This window comes from Poecilia formosa, unplaced genomic scaffold, assembly GCF_000485575.1.
Source record: "Poecilia formosa unplaced genomic scaffold, Poecilia_formosa-5.1.2 Scaffold85, whole genome shotgun sequence".
Lineage (NCBI taxonomy): Eukaryota > Metazoa > Chordata > Actinopteri > Cyprinodontiformes > Poeciliidae > Poecilia > Poecilia formosa.
The window spans coordinates 354,209-371,099 of NW_006800024.1; the positions used below are offsets into that span (position 1 = coordinate 354,209).

Genomic DNA, 16,891 nt, shown 5'->3' on the forward strand with positions numbered 1-16,891 from the left:
TTTCTAAAATTAAACTACTAAAGGAACAACTTTTGCTCTGGATGTGTAGATAACCTCTACAAAATTTGTTTCATTTTTTTTTTAGTCTGTCTAATTTTGCTTTTACTCAATTTACAACATGTAGATATTTTAGTGTCTAGTGTTTAGTTAACGGCAAATAAAATATTTTTGAGTCTTTTTCTCTGTAACCAAATGGAGAAGAAATTAACTTTTTAACAAAAAGAAGGAAAATAATTTTACGCTAACTACTTATCGTGCAATGCCTGTGATGGGAGGAAAACACTGCCTCAGCACATTGCATTTGTTAATTCTTGCTGCATTTGCAGGGAATTATAACGTGGAGCGCTACAAGTTTGTCATTCATATCTAAAAAGTAAGACCTTCAGTGGACAGATAAAAAGGATAAAACTAATGCTGTGTGTGTAGTTAGTTGATAGCTGGGGCAAAAGGAGAAAAATAGGGAATTTTAACTTGTGAGTTAAATTACAAAGACATACACTTGTAAATCACTTTATTCAGACCAATTTACAATCAAACCCATCAATTTTCAGCTGATTTTTTTCCCGTTTTTTGTTTTTTTGCTATTTCTATTTTGATGTGCTTACTAAGCTTGATATTTATTTTTACTTTTTGAGACATATTTAAGAATATCACATTTATACTTTTTGTCTGGCCAAGAAAGCTATTTGAAAAGAAAAAAAAATCTTTAAAACGGTGATGAGCCTGAGAACAGAAAACAGCCCAGAGCTTTGCTGGCCTGGAGACCCACATCATTTAACATACTGCCAACACCACTCTGCCTCTGCACCCGGAGCACCCCACTCACTCCATCCATACATCAGTCACTGCTCATACTGTGTTTGTGTGTGAGTGAGTATGCGTGTGCGTGTGTGTGTGTGTTTGAGGAAGAAACAGAGATGAATGACCGCCTAATCACTCACACAATGCAGCGAGGCCCCATAATGAAAACCACCGATAAGAAAAATTAACATAAAACCTAAGTAGTACAGGACAAGACAGTGGACATAAATAAAGAAGCCCCATGCACCATAAATCTAAACTATAAACACAAACACTGACAACACACTCATGTAACTGAGAGGCTTCCTCACTCTAGGCTGGGGAAAAAGACCCTGGAGCACATGTGCTCGTATCTGCTTTATCCTCATTTTTACTTTTTGCCTGCTCCCGCAGAGCTGGGTCCTCCGCTCATAGCACGGTGCAGTAAGTTTTAATGGTAAATCAACAAAGGGGCGACATGAAAGAAAGGCTAGCTTTCCAGTTTGCAGGGTGAAGAATTATTCATCAGCACTGTAGTGTTGCACTGCAGGCGAAAATCCTGCAGCAGCGCTCCATTTTAATTGCCAGAAAATGACTGTAAATGATACACAGAGAGAGAAGGAGAAGGGGGCCCAAAAGGAGAGAGAAAGGAAAAAGAGAGCTGGAATCAGAGGTATAAAGAACTGGGAAAAAAAAAAGAAATCCCCCACTACCAACAGCTGCCCCCCAAAATTGAAGGCCGCGGTGATAAAAAGCTATGTGGCAATCACAGAAGTGGAGTGTCCCCCCACCCTCTCCGGCAGTCTAAAAAAGCGATAGTGAAGGGAGAAAGAGAGGACAGGAGGGCGAGGGGGAGTGCCATCAAAAAAGGAGTGGTGGGATTAGGTCTGAGAGAGAGTTTACTACGCTCTTTTTGTGCGCCGAACCTGCAGGATTAGAGATAACAAATGTTAGCTGAGGAGGAGCACCTGCTGTGAGCTGAGAAGTGGAGGAGGAGACGTGGAGGAGAGGGGAGGAGTGGAGAGACGAGCTAACCCGCTAAAACACCAAAATGGGCTTTTGCTGCCCCCCATGCAGAATTAGAGGAAAGAGGGTCAAAGGAAGAAGGGGGGAGAGAGGGAGAAGCAAAGAAGTGGATGGAACGGGTACAAAGTAAATTTGTAATCATCAAACAGATGAAGGAGGGGAGGTATTGTGGAACGGTGGGCACTGAAGATGCTGCTCTGTGGAGCTCAGATCCCACACTGCTCGCAGCAACTCCAACTTTTTCACCTGTAAGGATTTTTATGACTCTGGTGATCAAACTTTATGTAGGAAAAATTAACAGAAACATAATTAATTTCTTACCAACTTCTTGTTTCTCGTTTGTTCCTCTCATTGAGGCCTTACTGCCCTGCTCTTTTTCTCCGCTGTACTTTTTTTTTTCTCCTCTCCTCATTGCTTTGGGGAGACGTGGCTAAAATTACAGCTGGGGCCTTGGGACCTCACTGTCTGTTCTCTTCAGTGACCCCAGCCCAGGCAGCACTCAGACTGGTCAATCAACAATTAAAAGCCTGTCTGTAGCCACTAACTCAATTCAGCCACTCAGCTTAGTGGTCTGTTAGAAGCAAGTCTCTCAGACAGAACCGAGACAGCCTTAGAGGCATGGACTACCCTGTTTCTCACACACACACACACACACACATACAAAAAGGGTCTTGCTGCTGCGATCACGCCTATGCAACCTTATGTTTGAACCTCTGTAGGGAAGGCATAAAATGAATGCCTTTATTGGGTAAACAGGAGTGGAAACAAATGTGACAACAAGAAGTAGGAGAGATCTACCTTGAGTTCTGGCCTGGATATAAATGCCACAAGCTCTTTCGGTAGTTGATTAGTGCAACAACAAAAAATGTGTTAACTACAATCAAAAGTACTTGACACAAACTAATGCAAGTATGACTGCATTGTCAACTATGAAGCAAAGAATCTGGAAGGCCCATCTGTTTAAATGTAGCAGTTCAAAGATGTAGAGTTTCAAATACGTCGGGCAAAAAGTTGTTGCACAAATAGAAAATGGACCGACTACAGGTCAGTGGATGGGTTTCAAAGGTGCAGCGGTGGAAGCGACATACGCACGGAGGCCTCAGTCCTCAACACAGCCATCACAGGTTTGAGTCCTGGCCCACTGACCTTTGCCCCATGTCTTCTCCATCTCCCATAACCCACTTTTCTGTCAATCTATTGTGAAATAAAGGCCCCTAGAGCCAAAATGTTCTTTAAAAAAAAATAAAAATACACCAAATAATTTGTATGTTTATGTTACATTAAGGGTTCTAATATTTTTTTTTAAACTGGCATTGCAAAGATTTAGCTTTTTTGGTAATATTTAAATAATGTAGAGGCTTTGGTGGAAAAAAATGGTTCACCTATGTCAGCTGTTATGGCAAAGGATTTTACATATTCACTCTATATCCTCTATATCTAAACTATTAGATGTAAAGTTCAGGAAATATTCTTCCACAAATCACTGGACACAAAATAAACAAACTCGCCACTCCTTTTCACTCAAACTCAAACAAGTTTTAGCTACTATGGTTATTTATTTGCAGCCTTATGTTTGAACCCCTGGAGAGGACGTTTCGTTCGAGAAGCAGGAGTAGAAACAGGCACGACAACAGCAGGCAGGAGTGATTTACCTTGAGGTCTGGCATGGACAAAAGGTCACAACCTCTCTTGGTTAGCTGCACCTCAAACTGAGGGTTTAACCCTTCTTAGCCTTCAAAACCGACTTTGACCTTTTCTTGGCGCTGATGTTAAGCAATTTACTGTAGTGGATTGTTGGTCAGTGTGTATGCGTATGTGCGTGTTTGTGTGCGTGTCTTAGTGTGTCTGAGAAATTCAACATTTGACACAGACACACACCCATTAAAGTAAAATGAGCACAAACATATGGGTGCTGGTTCTCACTCTCAGCAGACGCACACTTCACTCACCCCATATGTTTCCTGTTTTGACTGTTTAATCTTTCACACACGGCTTCAAAAAATAAATAAATAAATAAAAAAATTTGAAAATGTAAAATAAAAACAAAAGCCAGAGAATAACTGCAGGGGCTGGTAAATGAAGCATAAAGACCCCGAGTGACCGAGGGGAATTATTTGGCTCCATTAAGCAGGCATTAACATGAATTACTATCTAATTAAAATTAAACAGCTCATTAATAACTTTGCGGTGGGGCCTTAGTGTGGAAGTTCTCCTGAGTGTGTGTGTTTGGAGTGTGTGTGTGTTTGAGAAAGCAAAGCTGTGTTTGAGTAGTGGCCAAGAGAGCAATCGAGTGGAGTAAACCTAAGCGGTCGCCCCAGAGGAAAGTCGGGGCCAAAGAGGGCTACATGTGGAACATGAGTGCACTCAAAAAAGATGTTCCTCTTCAAATAAAGTTAAGTTTAGTCACTGTTTAATTGTGCAGCAGAAAGAACAAGAACTGTTAGGAAAAACTTGCACCACTGTGACTCAGAGGATAAGAACACGAACACGTAAAATCATGACATCAAGCAGATGGAAAACTCGCAGACTACACCTGATAAGATAAGAACGCCAAATTAAATTGAGTGAAGATGAGAACCTACCCAGTTTACATTTGAATATTTGCACATACAGTAAAAAACCGGGGCAGTATGTGCAAGATACATTCACTCACTCCTACAGCGTCCGTTTGGGGTCGTGGCCTCCATGCTGGTAAGCAGCTCAGCACTGCGGGGCCTGTCAGGGAGACAAGAAGACAGAAAAAGGTAGTCAGCGTCCTGGACTTTAATGATAAAGGCAGAAGAGAAAAGACACTAAATCCAATTCACCTCTTTCCCCTCATTCTTAGCCCTTAAACCTATACGACACCAAGGGGAAAGGCGTCTCGATTGTTTCTGAAGGGAAGGTGACAGCAAAGGGGAATGGCTTTCTAGCCCTTAAATGCTGAGTTTTTCTTAGAAGTACACTTAAAAAATTTAGGAAAAAACACAGGACTTACAGTTCCACACACAAAAACAAACATTTTCTGAATTCAGGGGTTTTATCGGCATAGTGACCACTGTAATGAGTGGACTGGAGTATTTTATATGTTCTCTATTGATGTGGATCATAGTTAATCAGTTTTAAAATACGGAATTTAAGAAAGAAAATTAATAGAAATATTTCTCCTTTTAGCAAATGTAAAACGACTAAAATTTTGTTTGATGCATTCTGATGTATTTCTCCAGTGAAAAACGCATATACAAAATAAATAACATGTTGGCATACATAAGGATATTTGCAGAAGGACTGATCATGAATATATTTAAAATATCAAAGATCTAAACACATTTTTAAAAACATTACATATGTTTATTTCTTGTTCGGGTAACTTTGGTATTATGTTTTCAATGTGAGCCTGCATGGGTGGAAATCCATGTAGGCTGACATCTGCTAAATGACTGATAACTGTTTACAAGATTGTTTATATAACATTAAGTCGTGTGTGTCCATATTTAGGAATGAACAAAAACTGATCTTGAATTTGCTTTTTGAATAAATGTTAAGTGGATATTTTAACCGCTGTCTGCTCTCAAGAGCTATAGGTATTTACAGACAGTATCTTATAAGGTATTTATATCCCTTAAACTTTCTCAGTTTTGTCACAACTATAAATTTCCGTTAATGTTATTGTGATTTTCATAAGACAAGACCAACACATAGTCGTGTCGTACTGAGAAATGAACCTCCTCCCTTGTCTGCAATCAGCTTTTCATACTTTGATTTAGATGTGCAATGTACAATTCACGTGACAGATTGAACAGTGATCTTTGAGATATTCAAAGTTTGAGATTTCTTTTATTATTCAAACTGTGGCTCATAATTCCATATATTTTCTTACACCTGTAGTTCCTTGGTCATTATGAAGCTGTTTGATCACTAATGACATCTTCCAAACATGTGAGGCCTTCACTAACAGCTGTAATTGTACTGAAATTCATATACATGTGGGTTCTATCTATTATTCGAGTAACTTCGGGTTGGTTGTAAATGATTTTATTCAGTGGTTTCAGTGTAAATGGTAATTAAAACATTTGTGCAAAACATTTTTCAGATTTATCTATCAATAATTTGAACAAAAAACTATGCATTATTATATTTTTGCTCTTCACAATTATGCACTACTTGCATTTATTTGTCACTTAAACTCTCAATGCAGTACAATATATTGCTGTCATTGCATTATGAAAAAGTTCAAGAAGTGAGAACAAGAGGTTGTAAGATGGTGAAGTGTATCTGCTATGAAGTGTCTCCAGATAATGCAAGTCAGTTCCACAATGAGATAACTAAATAAATGTATAGTCTACTTTTGTTGATTTATTTTTTAAAGTGAGGTTTAATACTCATTATATTAAATGTGTAATGCACAACATTTCAAAATATCAAACTTTGATTTTATGTAGAACATTTTAGTTGAGTTGTGGTGAACTTGTTGAGAGTTCCCAAAATAAATTCTGATATGGAACCCACACGGGTATTTGCTGACTCTCTTTGAGTTCATATCGAAATAAAATATACATCGTCCAAAACAACTGAACTGGCACCTTTACCTGAACTGATTCTGCTGATCTGGATAAACACATTCTTTATAGTGTGAAATTTGCAAGTTCTGAGCCATAAGTCAGATTTACAAGCTCCAACTTCCTGCACAATGATAGTGGAAACCCATCATCCAAATCCACAAGATCGTCCAGAAGGAAGTACGACAAAGAAATAATGACAGATAGCTCTTGATGATCAAGAATGAATGACAGGGAAGGAAAGAAAGGGAGTTAGAGCCCCAGATGTATGCCGGTGCATGCATCAAGCATATCCCTCCACCTCCTACTCCTCTCCTTCCTTCCCTTGGCCAGGAGCTGTTTACCTCTCTATCAGCAGCGCTCTCTGAAAGCAGGGACCCCATCCATATTCACCGGCCTCAAATTCCTCTGCTTATCTCCCCCCCAACCCTTGAAAAACCTCCTCGTGCTCTTCTCTGCACATACATACATACATAAACACGTCTTTATGGAGGCGAGAGGCAAACGCGCCGGGCCAGGAGGGGGTCGGGGATAAGAATCACCTTGAATTCAAATCAGAGGATTGGGGGTCCTCGGTGGGCAGACGAACAGGCAGCAAGGCGCATGGGCTGAAGCTCATACTGGCATGACACAGACAGGTAGACTGAGGCTTTATAGGCTCTGAGTCCAGATGTGTGCGTCTCTGGTAATTCAAAGGATTTGAAATAGGGGCATGTTGTCGTCAGAAGGTGCCTAAAAGTGTGCATCTAAAGTATGGACTTTCAAATTGCATGTCCAAATCTGATTTCTAAATAAGTTCCAGAACAACTAGTGAGAAGGAAATGTTTTCTAATAAATGTGCTCACATCAGTTTGCCAAAGATTGCAAATCTTGAAAAATATGAAATCAATTGGTCAGATCTCAAAGAAAACTGGAGACAGCTATCAACCAAGACAAGTTTGATTAATCCACCTCTTTTTACACCCCATAAGCAAAGAAAATGAAACTTGGCGAATACAATTGTCTGTTTGTGACCATAAGACACTCTTTAGTTTTTTTTTAATTAACTTTGACTTTATCTTTTTCATGCCTCACCAAGCAAGGCATATTTCTTTGGACACCAGAATGAATAAGCAAATTGACCTTAGTGTGCAACAACACTAAAATATTAAAAAAGAAAAAAGAAAAAAAGAAAGAAGTAAAACTCATAGGTTTCCAGAAATTTCTCTGACTCTTAGCCTGGTGTCAGGCTAAGTGTCAGACTCCAGGCTGACGCTTAGCCTGTTTTCAATAAGCTGCTTACACCAGCATTCCTATGGAACTGGTTGTGCTTTTTTTCTTTTTCTGCAATTCCATCCTGTTTTTCCAAAACAATTTGTATCTGTATGTTACTTCTCATAGTATAGGTCTTACAAAAAATATTCTGTATACAAAATGTCAATCATTTAATAATAAAAATTTTGAGCCAGTTTAGTAGGATATATTTAATTATTTATTGTTTTGGAAAGTTTTTCGAATCTACCTGTTTGAAAATCCAAAATATAGAAAAATAACGTCATAATCCAACATGCTGCTGTGAATGTATATTTTTAGTGGCCTTGGCTGGATCTATTTGTAATTATGAAGATTTGTCAAAAGAAGTTATGTTTAAGTTATTGAAGTACATTTTGTAACTAAAGAATAATCCATGTGTGTTATATGCAGGAAGCCATCCTTTTTGTGAAATAAAATCTTTTGATTTATTGACATTAAATTTCCATAGCATTTTAGCAGTGTCACATAGATGTAGTTTTGGTGACATTTTGAGAACTAGCTGACTTCCCACATAGCCTGTGGATACATACTTAAATGTTTGCTAGATACTAGGCCTGTCTTAGTTTGCTTCCTTTCTATTTTGGTATGACTTTTTGCTAACAACATGAATCTATGGGTTCCAGTTTGTGGTTTGTTGACATAACTTACAGATACGTTGTTCTCTTGTTTTTGAAGCAAATTACTTTTTTTCAAGATATTATTTACAGCGTGCCATGGTTCTGTCTCCAAGTCTCTGATGCAGCTGTTGACTGAGGTTCACTTGAGAATGCCGTAATGATAAGGTATCGATAGGATCTGGACTGGCGATTGTTATTGATCACAATCACTGACCTATTGTAAAGTTTTTATGTTATTTAAAAACAATCATTTTAAATAAATTCTAGGTGTTAAAAGGTGAATCCAAAGATCTCCAAAAGCTTGCATCACACAAAAAGACTTTCTGTTTAGGCCACCTCAGAGGTTCCTGACAAATCTAATTGGATTATCTGTTATTCCCAACATGGAGATTCAAATGAAGTGGTCCAAACACTTATGATGGTGGCTGCTTTGAAAAGGAGGAGGGTGGGGGGGAATGGGAGACCACCTGATAAGCTCTGCGAGTACAAGTTGAGGGCTCAAAGAGCGCTCCGGCAGCAGAGACACATGGAGCAGGAGGGGGGAACTCTAGCCCGCTTCCTCTGCGAGCCATGCGTTGTTTTGGGATTGAAGTTGGGAACTCTCTCCTCTACTAATTGCGCACTGGTGGTTTTCATGAATATTCATTCTGGCGTGTTCAGACCCCGCCTAATTAGCCGGGAGATAGAGGAAGAAACTCGCACCTTTTACCACAAGAGAAACACACACCCCCCTTCCTTAGCTGCATTCTCAAGGGGATGCTGGCAGAGTAGCCCAAGTTCATTAGCCAAAAAAGAAAGAGGAAAAAAGTTACCTGAAAAGAACAGGACGATTTAGTGTTCAAAATGGATGGCCTACAAGCAGCTTTTTTCTTTTGGCGATTGCATATTTAGTGCCTATTACGCATGTCTGTCAAAAACAGCAAAAACAAAATACAATTATCTGATTGAACGACTTGGTGGATATTATTCCACTGTCTGCAGGAGGTACATTGCATGAATTTTAACATCTAAACACGCTCCTGCTGCTGCCCCAAATGTTCCCCCTGGAAATACGAAAAAGGATTATTGATCTGCAGTGAGGCTGAGTACAAATCAAGGATCCCTTCAGAAAGTTTTGAAAAGGGGTGACCAGACCGGGGGATGGGGGCTGGGGGGCACTTATAATCATGAAGTAGCACACCAAAACTGAAAGTCATACGATAAATTGAGGAGTTTTATTCTGATGTTGCAATGAATCTCTACTACATTCCTAGAACTTGCTGGAGCTCAAGGGGACCAACTAGAGTGGGCCTCTTGGCAGACCCTCAACATACTCTGTTCCCAGGGGGCTATGGTTACCTTTTGTCCTATGGTCTTAGAAAGTCTATCTATATGGTTGTATTTTGGCAGTTTCTGACCAGATGCCTATTTTTTCTTTGAATGTCTACTTTAATTCCTTTTTTTTTACTTCTATTGTATCCAAATGCCAAAAACTAGTTTTATTGATTGGTCTTTCAGCTGTACTGGATTGGAATGAAATGCTTAGACCTGCACAAGACTGTTGTACATATGTTTTCCAAGAATTTTCAATTCCTCCACTGAATGAATCTAATCTGAAACTGGGCACTAAAAGGGGCAATTTATTTGAGAAACGTACATCTGTCAGTGGTAAATTTGCTTTTCCTTTTCCTTTCTTTATGCGTAACAGGTTTAAATTTGCTTCTTTGTTTATTATGATTTACTTAAAAAGTGAAAATAATTATGTAAAATCTTGAATTTTTAAAAATAAAAGAAGCAAAATATGATATCAATAAATAAATAATATGTCTTCTCTAACAAGACGTCTTGCTAGTGCGAGAGATTGTAGCCCCAAAGCCTCCGGCCCCCACCATCCGACCCCCCTTAGAGACGCCACTGGTCTGAATTAAAAGAGATTTACGCGTCAAAACCGGTTTAAAAGCCGCAAATTCAGAAACTGCATGTTATTTTAAAATTGATTGACACCTTCCAGTGTTATTTTTTTTATCGTCTATCTGAAAATGTCAGAAAATGCAAAGACAGTTTTAGAAACTCTTCAGACGCTTTTATCGTGTTTTTTTCTCTCTGCACATCCCAAAGCAGACGGGAAATGAGAGAGGAACTTCCTGTCTCCTGACAATAACTGCTTTATAATAAGATATAAGTTAAGAGACGATTAAACGCTTTCTAAATTTCCTAAATTACAGAAACTGGAAAATAGTTGCATGCCTAAATGAAATATTGATGCAAAATATATCGAAACTATAATTTGGACATGAAAACGTAACATGCAGTTTGGATTACAAGTCTGAACTCGTTCCGCTTTTCTCATTTTCTGTAACGCATTCCCACATCTGTATCATAGGGAAAACTGGCAAAAAAAGTGAAGAATAAATCATAAAAATCATGATGTCATATAGATACAAAGAACACTTATTTTTCCTAAAGGAGGTCACTCAACTTCCTCAACACTCATCTCCGCGGTTCACACTCGGATCGCTCTGTAATTTCATCCTTTATTCACTTTTTTTTCCTTTTCAACCCATCATATCGCGCTCATTTGCAGCCGTCTTTTCCCTGAGCGGCCCGTCCCTTCACAGCTGAGTTCTGTGTGATCCCCTTTCATCGGGCGCACCATGGAAACCTTGTGCGTCCTGGCAAAAATGCACCTCAGCGCAACAACAAGGCCGTATTCTTCCCCCTGCAAAAAAGGGCCCAAAGCATCTGGAGCTTTTCTCTTTTCCAGCAGCTCGTCACTGGCATGGCAAAGCACAAGCCTGGGTCTGTGTGACAGAAACCAGCTCTTTTTATAGACTGGAGGAGACAAGAGTGACTGAATGGCAAACGCGTCTTTATTAACTGTGAGCTGCGTGGAGCTGCGGGTCCCTCAGAGCAAGCGACACGCTGGATCTCTCAGGGGGTTTACGCACAGATTCCAAGAAGTTTGCTGCTTGGAATATCTCGAAATATCAATATAATATATTGCTTTCTCATTTAAATAATATTTCCGTACTCTTCTCAAACAACTGATTACATTTTTAAAAGCCTTATTTTATGATTACATCGCAGATAACAGTTTTCCATGAAACCCCCCGTCAATTTTACACATTCAATTAAGCATTTTAATGTGTTTTGCGAGTGTCGCACAGTGATCACTGATTTCTCTCTTTAAAAAAATATTAATTCATACGCCACGAGGTAACAGATTGGATTTACTTATTGATAAATTGCATGACGACGCGTGAAGAGCGTCCCCCACTTATTCCAATAAATATATAAAGGACTCGTGGGCAAAAACCACGCCTTTCCGGAGATGATGACGAGCACCTGTGACCCGGCCAACATTTTGCACACAAACGCACACCCCCTCACACACACTTTCACACATGCACACTACACTGTTAGCGTAGGAGACAAGGGTACAGCGAGGACGCATCCACAGCAGAAAAAGAGACAACTTACCGTTTAGTCATGAAGCCCCGGATTAAAATGAACACCAGAGCCGAGTAACTCCTGTAAAGAAAAAAAAAAAAAAAAAAAAGTCGCATGGGGTTGAGATAAAAACGGGGGGGGGAAAAAACCCCACATTGCTTTTAGGTGAATGATTAAAATGGGACCTTCCCCAAAAAGCAGCTCCTGTTTTAGAAGGAGCGGAACATGCGCCTGATTGCAGAGTTTTGGGCGAATGGAAGGGGAGAGATGTAAGATTTGTTTAAAGCCCCGCATTTCCATTTAAGAACGTGATTGTGTTTGCAAAGATCCCTTTCAATCTTTGCATCCCCACCACCACCACATCCTCCCCCTCCTCTCTCTACCCCTTCAGCGTCTCTGAGGCTGCTTTGCAATTCATAGAATTGGTAATTTGCTATTGGGACAAAACGTGAAGGGAAAAATAATCAGATCAACCGGGTGAGGAAGAGAAGAGTAAGCCAGGAGGAGGAAAAAAAAACAAGAGATTTATCTCTTTAAGTTGCAATGCTTCAAACGATAAATGATATTTGAAAAACATTACAAGAGTTGAGTAGAACATCTTGTCAGGAATTATGTTGAAATTAAATTAGATTGTCTTGTCATAGATAATGATCACGGGGAAGTAATAATTTCACCTAAATTTAAAAATAAGGTCCTACAATTTGGGGGCACGTGTAGAAAGTTTTAAAGCGGTGGGCGGACTGGAAGGGGATGGGTGGAGGGGTGGGGGGTCACTTATAGTGAGTGGCACACCAAAACTAAAGTCTATAATACAATTTCAAGAGTTTAATTATATTGTTGTCGTATTTTTGGAGAGGTTAGAGTTGCCGTGACATTCAAAACTTGCAGAGACGGAAGGGCAAATAAACATACATTATAAAACCTTACGCTCTATGTTGTTAAATGTACATTGTAACAAATATTTCGCAAATAAGGTTATCAAATTTAATGGGGGCTGGAGCCGAACAATGTGAATACTTCCTGTTTAACATTTCCACCTGCACGCTGCAGAGAGTCAGGGAAAAGAGCCCCAAACAGAGAGCGTGCATCTTGGCCTATCATAACTAAGTGGGTGGTGATGATGAGGTCTTACAACACTGAAAATTACTAGAGACAATACAAATAAATGACAGACGTGGAGGCTTTTGAAACAGAGCAAATGCTCTCAAATTTGTCACACATTTTCTTCTTTCTAAAGCGCTCACAGACGCATCACATCAGCTTATTTGCGCGCCCCTCGTCGTGTGGGAGGCTGCAGAGCTGGAGAGGATCGCGCCTTATAATCTGTTTAAAATGAGGAGCGCTATAATCATCAGTGACCTATTATAAAGGTGCACGTGTGTGTGAGTGTGTGCGGATGTGTATGTGTGTGTGTGTGTGTGTGATAAAGACAGAGGGGGGGCAACCCTTCAGAAAGATCTCCGTACTCCCCCACGTGGTTATTTGCAAAACAACCGACCCGAACCTGTGGAAACCCAATCAGACCCCGCTGCTGCAGCTCCTGCTCACCTTCTATACCGAGAACATTTAGAAGACACGCAGAGTCTGTGAGCAGGTGCGCACAGAAACTCAAAGAGACATTTCATAAGTAGAACATATGTTTTTTCTCTAACATATGTAACACCGGACCTCCATCCATCGCGCACGCCGTCCTCTGAAAGCGTGCGCCTATTGAGTTTCTCTCCAGTGGGCTTGAGTCGGAGAGGAGCCAATACAAGCCGAGGGGAGGCGTGTCTTCGCTCTTCCCGAAGACCTCCCAGAGCAGGTTGTTGCGTTTTTGGCTCTAAAGCCCGGAGACCTCCGAAGCGCTCGTCAGTTTTCCAAGTTGGAGCCATGGCGACAACAGCTCAGTACATCCCGAGGAATAACTCCTTACCGTCCAACCCGCTCATGCATCCGGATTCGGACAGGATGCACCAAGGGACGACCTATAGAGAAGTGCAAAAAATGATGCACCACGAGTACCTGCAGGGGCTCGCGGCCACCAATACGGGGCATCCGATGAGCCTGACGCACCATCAGTGGCTGCCCACCTCCAACACCGACTGGTCCAGTGGCACCCACATCGGTCAGCAGGAGCACAAAGCCGGCGTTCAGGCGAGCAGGGAGGACTTGACCAGCGGCTTCCACCACAGATCTCACCTGGTGCACCAGCAGACGCAGAGCGCGCACCACGGTTCGTGGGCGCCCGCTACTACGCACCACCTGTCCCCGCTGTCCCCGGCTTCCAACGGCCACCAGTCGCTCGTCTACTCCCAGCCCGGATACACAAATCTCAACGCGATGTTGAGTCCACAGCCGGGCGCCCTGCACCACGGCATGCGGGATCCGCTCCACGACGAGACAGGCAGCCACGATAACCAGATGGAGTCGCCCCAGCAGGCTTTCAGCCACCACCAGGACCACTCGGACGAGGACGCGCCCAGCTCCGACGACCTGGAGCAGTTCGCCAAGCAGTTCAAGCAGCGGCGGATCAAGCTGGGCTTTACGCAGGCGGACGTGGGCTTGGCCTTAGGCACCCTGTACGGAAACGTCTTTTCTCAGACCACTATCTGCAGGTTCGAGGCGCTGCAGCTCAGCTTCAAGAACATGTGCAAACTTAAGCCACTGCTTAACAAGTGGCTGGAGGAGACAGACTCGAACACGGGGAGCCCCACCAATTTGGACAAGATCGCCGCGCAGGGCAGGAAACGAAAGAAGAGGACCTCCATTGAGGTTGGGGTGAAAGGGGCGCTGGAGAACCACTTCTTGAAATGCCCAAAGCCATCCGCTCACGAAATCAGCACTTTAGCTGGCACTCTGCAGCTGGAAAAAGAGGTGGTCCGCGTTTGGTTTTGCAACAGAAGACAAAAAGAGAAAAGAATGACACCGGTGGGGGTCCCGCACCCGAATATGGAGGACGTATATTCCCAGGCAGAGACCCCTCCACTACACCGCACACTACAGAGTCCTGTGCAGTGACTGTTTTCATGAACAATCCGAGCATTTAGAGAGAAAAAAAGGGAAAGGGACAGTGGAGTTTTACAGTATTTAAGTTGAACTTTTGTTCTCCCGAAAGGGAGAGAAAGAGAAAAAAAATAAAACACAAGATCAGTTTTTCCTTTTAGTTTTCGGAGATTAAGTTAATCGGATATAAAAATCAGAGGGGAACATGATAGGGAAACAGAAAAAAAATCGCTAAAACTGATTCCATGCGCATTCAAATTGAAGCAAATATGTTTTATTTACCAAAATCAAAGAGAGGAAAAATATATCTAAAGTTGGCTGTACTGAAATGTTAGACTCGATCTCCTCCTCCTGGTGCACCATGAACTCTTGGACATCACTAGAATGAGGTGGTCGTCTGAAAAATGATTAACACTGGAGATAAATGGCTCACACTGAATGAACTTTTTTGTGCTTTTTTTTCAGTCTCAAACTGCTCAACCAGATTTCTGAATATGAGTGCACACTTTCATTATAATATAATTATTTTTCTGTCTTTTTGCAAATACTTTAACTTAAGTGTCTTTACCTGCAAACCGTGTTTTGAATTTTGCTCATCATTTGCTCATCGGAGCAGTTTGTTTTTGTTTATTGTTTGCTGTTTTTCCTGTTTCCTTGATGGTGGATAAGTGTTGGAAAATCGTGAATCAAACATCTGTCAGATACATTTACAGTTAAAGTCCAATGCAACAGAACGTTTAAAGTTCTGAGGGCATGCCTTAAAAATAATAAATAAATAATAATAATCATAAAAAGTTTTCCAACTGATCACGTCGAAATGTGCAAACAGCATCAGACGCTAAAATGTATGTTATGATTTTTTTTTTTTAAATTCGCATTTTGTTTTTGTTCTTTTTAGAAAATATATTCTTTGCATGGAGCACTTATTTTTTTCCGCTAATATTATTGTTATTATTATTTTATTGTTTGTTTATAAAAGTGTTGTTTCTGTCACCGAAACTGTCTGCTAGTCTGCTAAAACTCAAAACATTTCAAGAAAACATTTGGTCTAACAATAAAACCGAAGAATAACTCAGGTATCTGTAGAATATATCACGCCTGTACATGATTTGCTGTTTGAATCTGATTGCATATCTACCAATTACCTTCGTTCCATAGAAAGACTGTGTTATTTTAGAAGGCTGTACTGGGAGAAAAAGAAAAAAAAAACAACGGATTTTTTTTCTTTTAAATCTATTTATTTTGTTCTCTTTCGACTTGTAAGGAAATCTGAAAATCTCATGCGTTGTGTCAGTTCTCAATGTTGGATCAGTAAAAAAAAAATAATAATAAAAAATGAAAATAAATAACACAGCAGTGCTTTTCAACACTAATGAGGGATACTTTCTTTTTTTCAAGAAAAAAATAATAATAAAAAGAAACGTTTTAGAGAAAATGTTGCCAGGATTATTTCCGATCTGTAAATATGTCCAATATGTAAACTTGTATTTGTTCTGAGATATTGTTTTTGTTTGTTTTTTCTTTTTCTTTCTTTTTTTTTCTTTCCGGGCAGTTTTGTACACTTACTAATTCCAAGAAGATATTTTAATATGATTTCATTTATGAATCTGACCATTTATATATATAAATATTTATTTCTTAAAAAGTGTTTGGAGCTCTTTTTGTTTGTTTAGCTCTGTCGATGGTTTTGTTGTGGATTTCCTTTTTTTTTTTTCTTTATGACATTGGTTGTTTGTTGATTGCTAAATGTAGACTGCAAAGTCACATTTATATTTATGTTATAGTAATATTTTATTACTTACATAAAACATATATACAATAAATTGTCTTTTGTCTTCATTTGGATCCAAAACAGTCGCTGTTTTGTTACCGTTTATTGTAGAGCATCAGCAGGCAAACAGGATGAACATGAAGCTGAGGCAGATCAGACTGTGTTTTTTTTTCTCTTTTTCTCTTTTTTTTTCTTTAGGTGCAGTGATTGGTTATGTAACAAAGCATCGTTTGAAAGCAGAAGCTGTGTGTACATGTGCTGTTTAAGGGATCTGACAACAGTTATTTTACCTCAGGCATTCCCTGCTAACTTCAGTCTGTGACGCTCTTCAAGTCTTTGTGTAAACGCAGAATTAAATTGTGCAATATTAATGCGAAATTATTGTCTTTTTATTGTGGTGCTCTTATGTTGTTATTCTGATTCGTTTAGAAAAGGCCAAGGTAGGCGTTCTT

At 40.2% G+C, this 16,891-nt stretch overlaps 1 protein-coding gene and 1 long non-coding RNA gene across 2 annotated transcripts; one reads left to right on the forward strand and one right to left on the reverse strand.

Annotated features, from left to right (window-relative positions):
• Positions 1–568: 568 nt before the first annotated feature.
• On the reverse strand, positions 569–12,063 carry LOC107836793 (uncharacterized). The gene is made up of 2 exons (XR_001662750.1): positions 11,714–12,063; positions 569–4,521 (listed from the first exon to the last, which is right to left on the reverse strand). It is a non-coding gene; the product is annotated as an uncharacterized LOC107836793 (long non-coding RNA).
• Positions 12,064–13,249: 1,186 nt separating this feature from the next.
• pou3f1 (POU class 3 homeobox 1) lies at positions 13,250–16,073 on the forward strand. The gene has a single exon (XM_016673916.1). The coding sequence runs from the start codon at positions 13,556–13,558 to the stop codon at positions 14,681–14,683; it is 1,128 nt and encodes a 375-aa protein (XP_016529402.1). The 5' UTR covers positions 13,250–13,555; the 3' UTR covers positions 14,684–16,073.
• Positions 16,074–16,891: the final 818 nt, after the last annotated feature.

Excerpts from the sequence above, each read along its gene's own strand:
- pou3f1 (XM_016673916.1), top strand. The coding sequence starts at position 13,556 with ATGGCGACAACAGCTCAGTACATCCCGAGGAATAACTCCTTACCGTCC.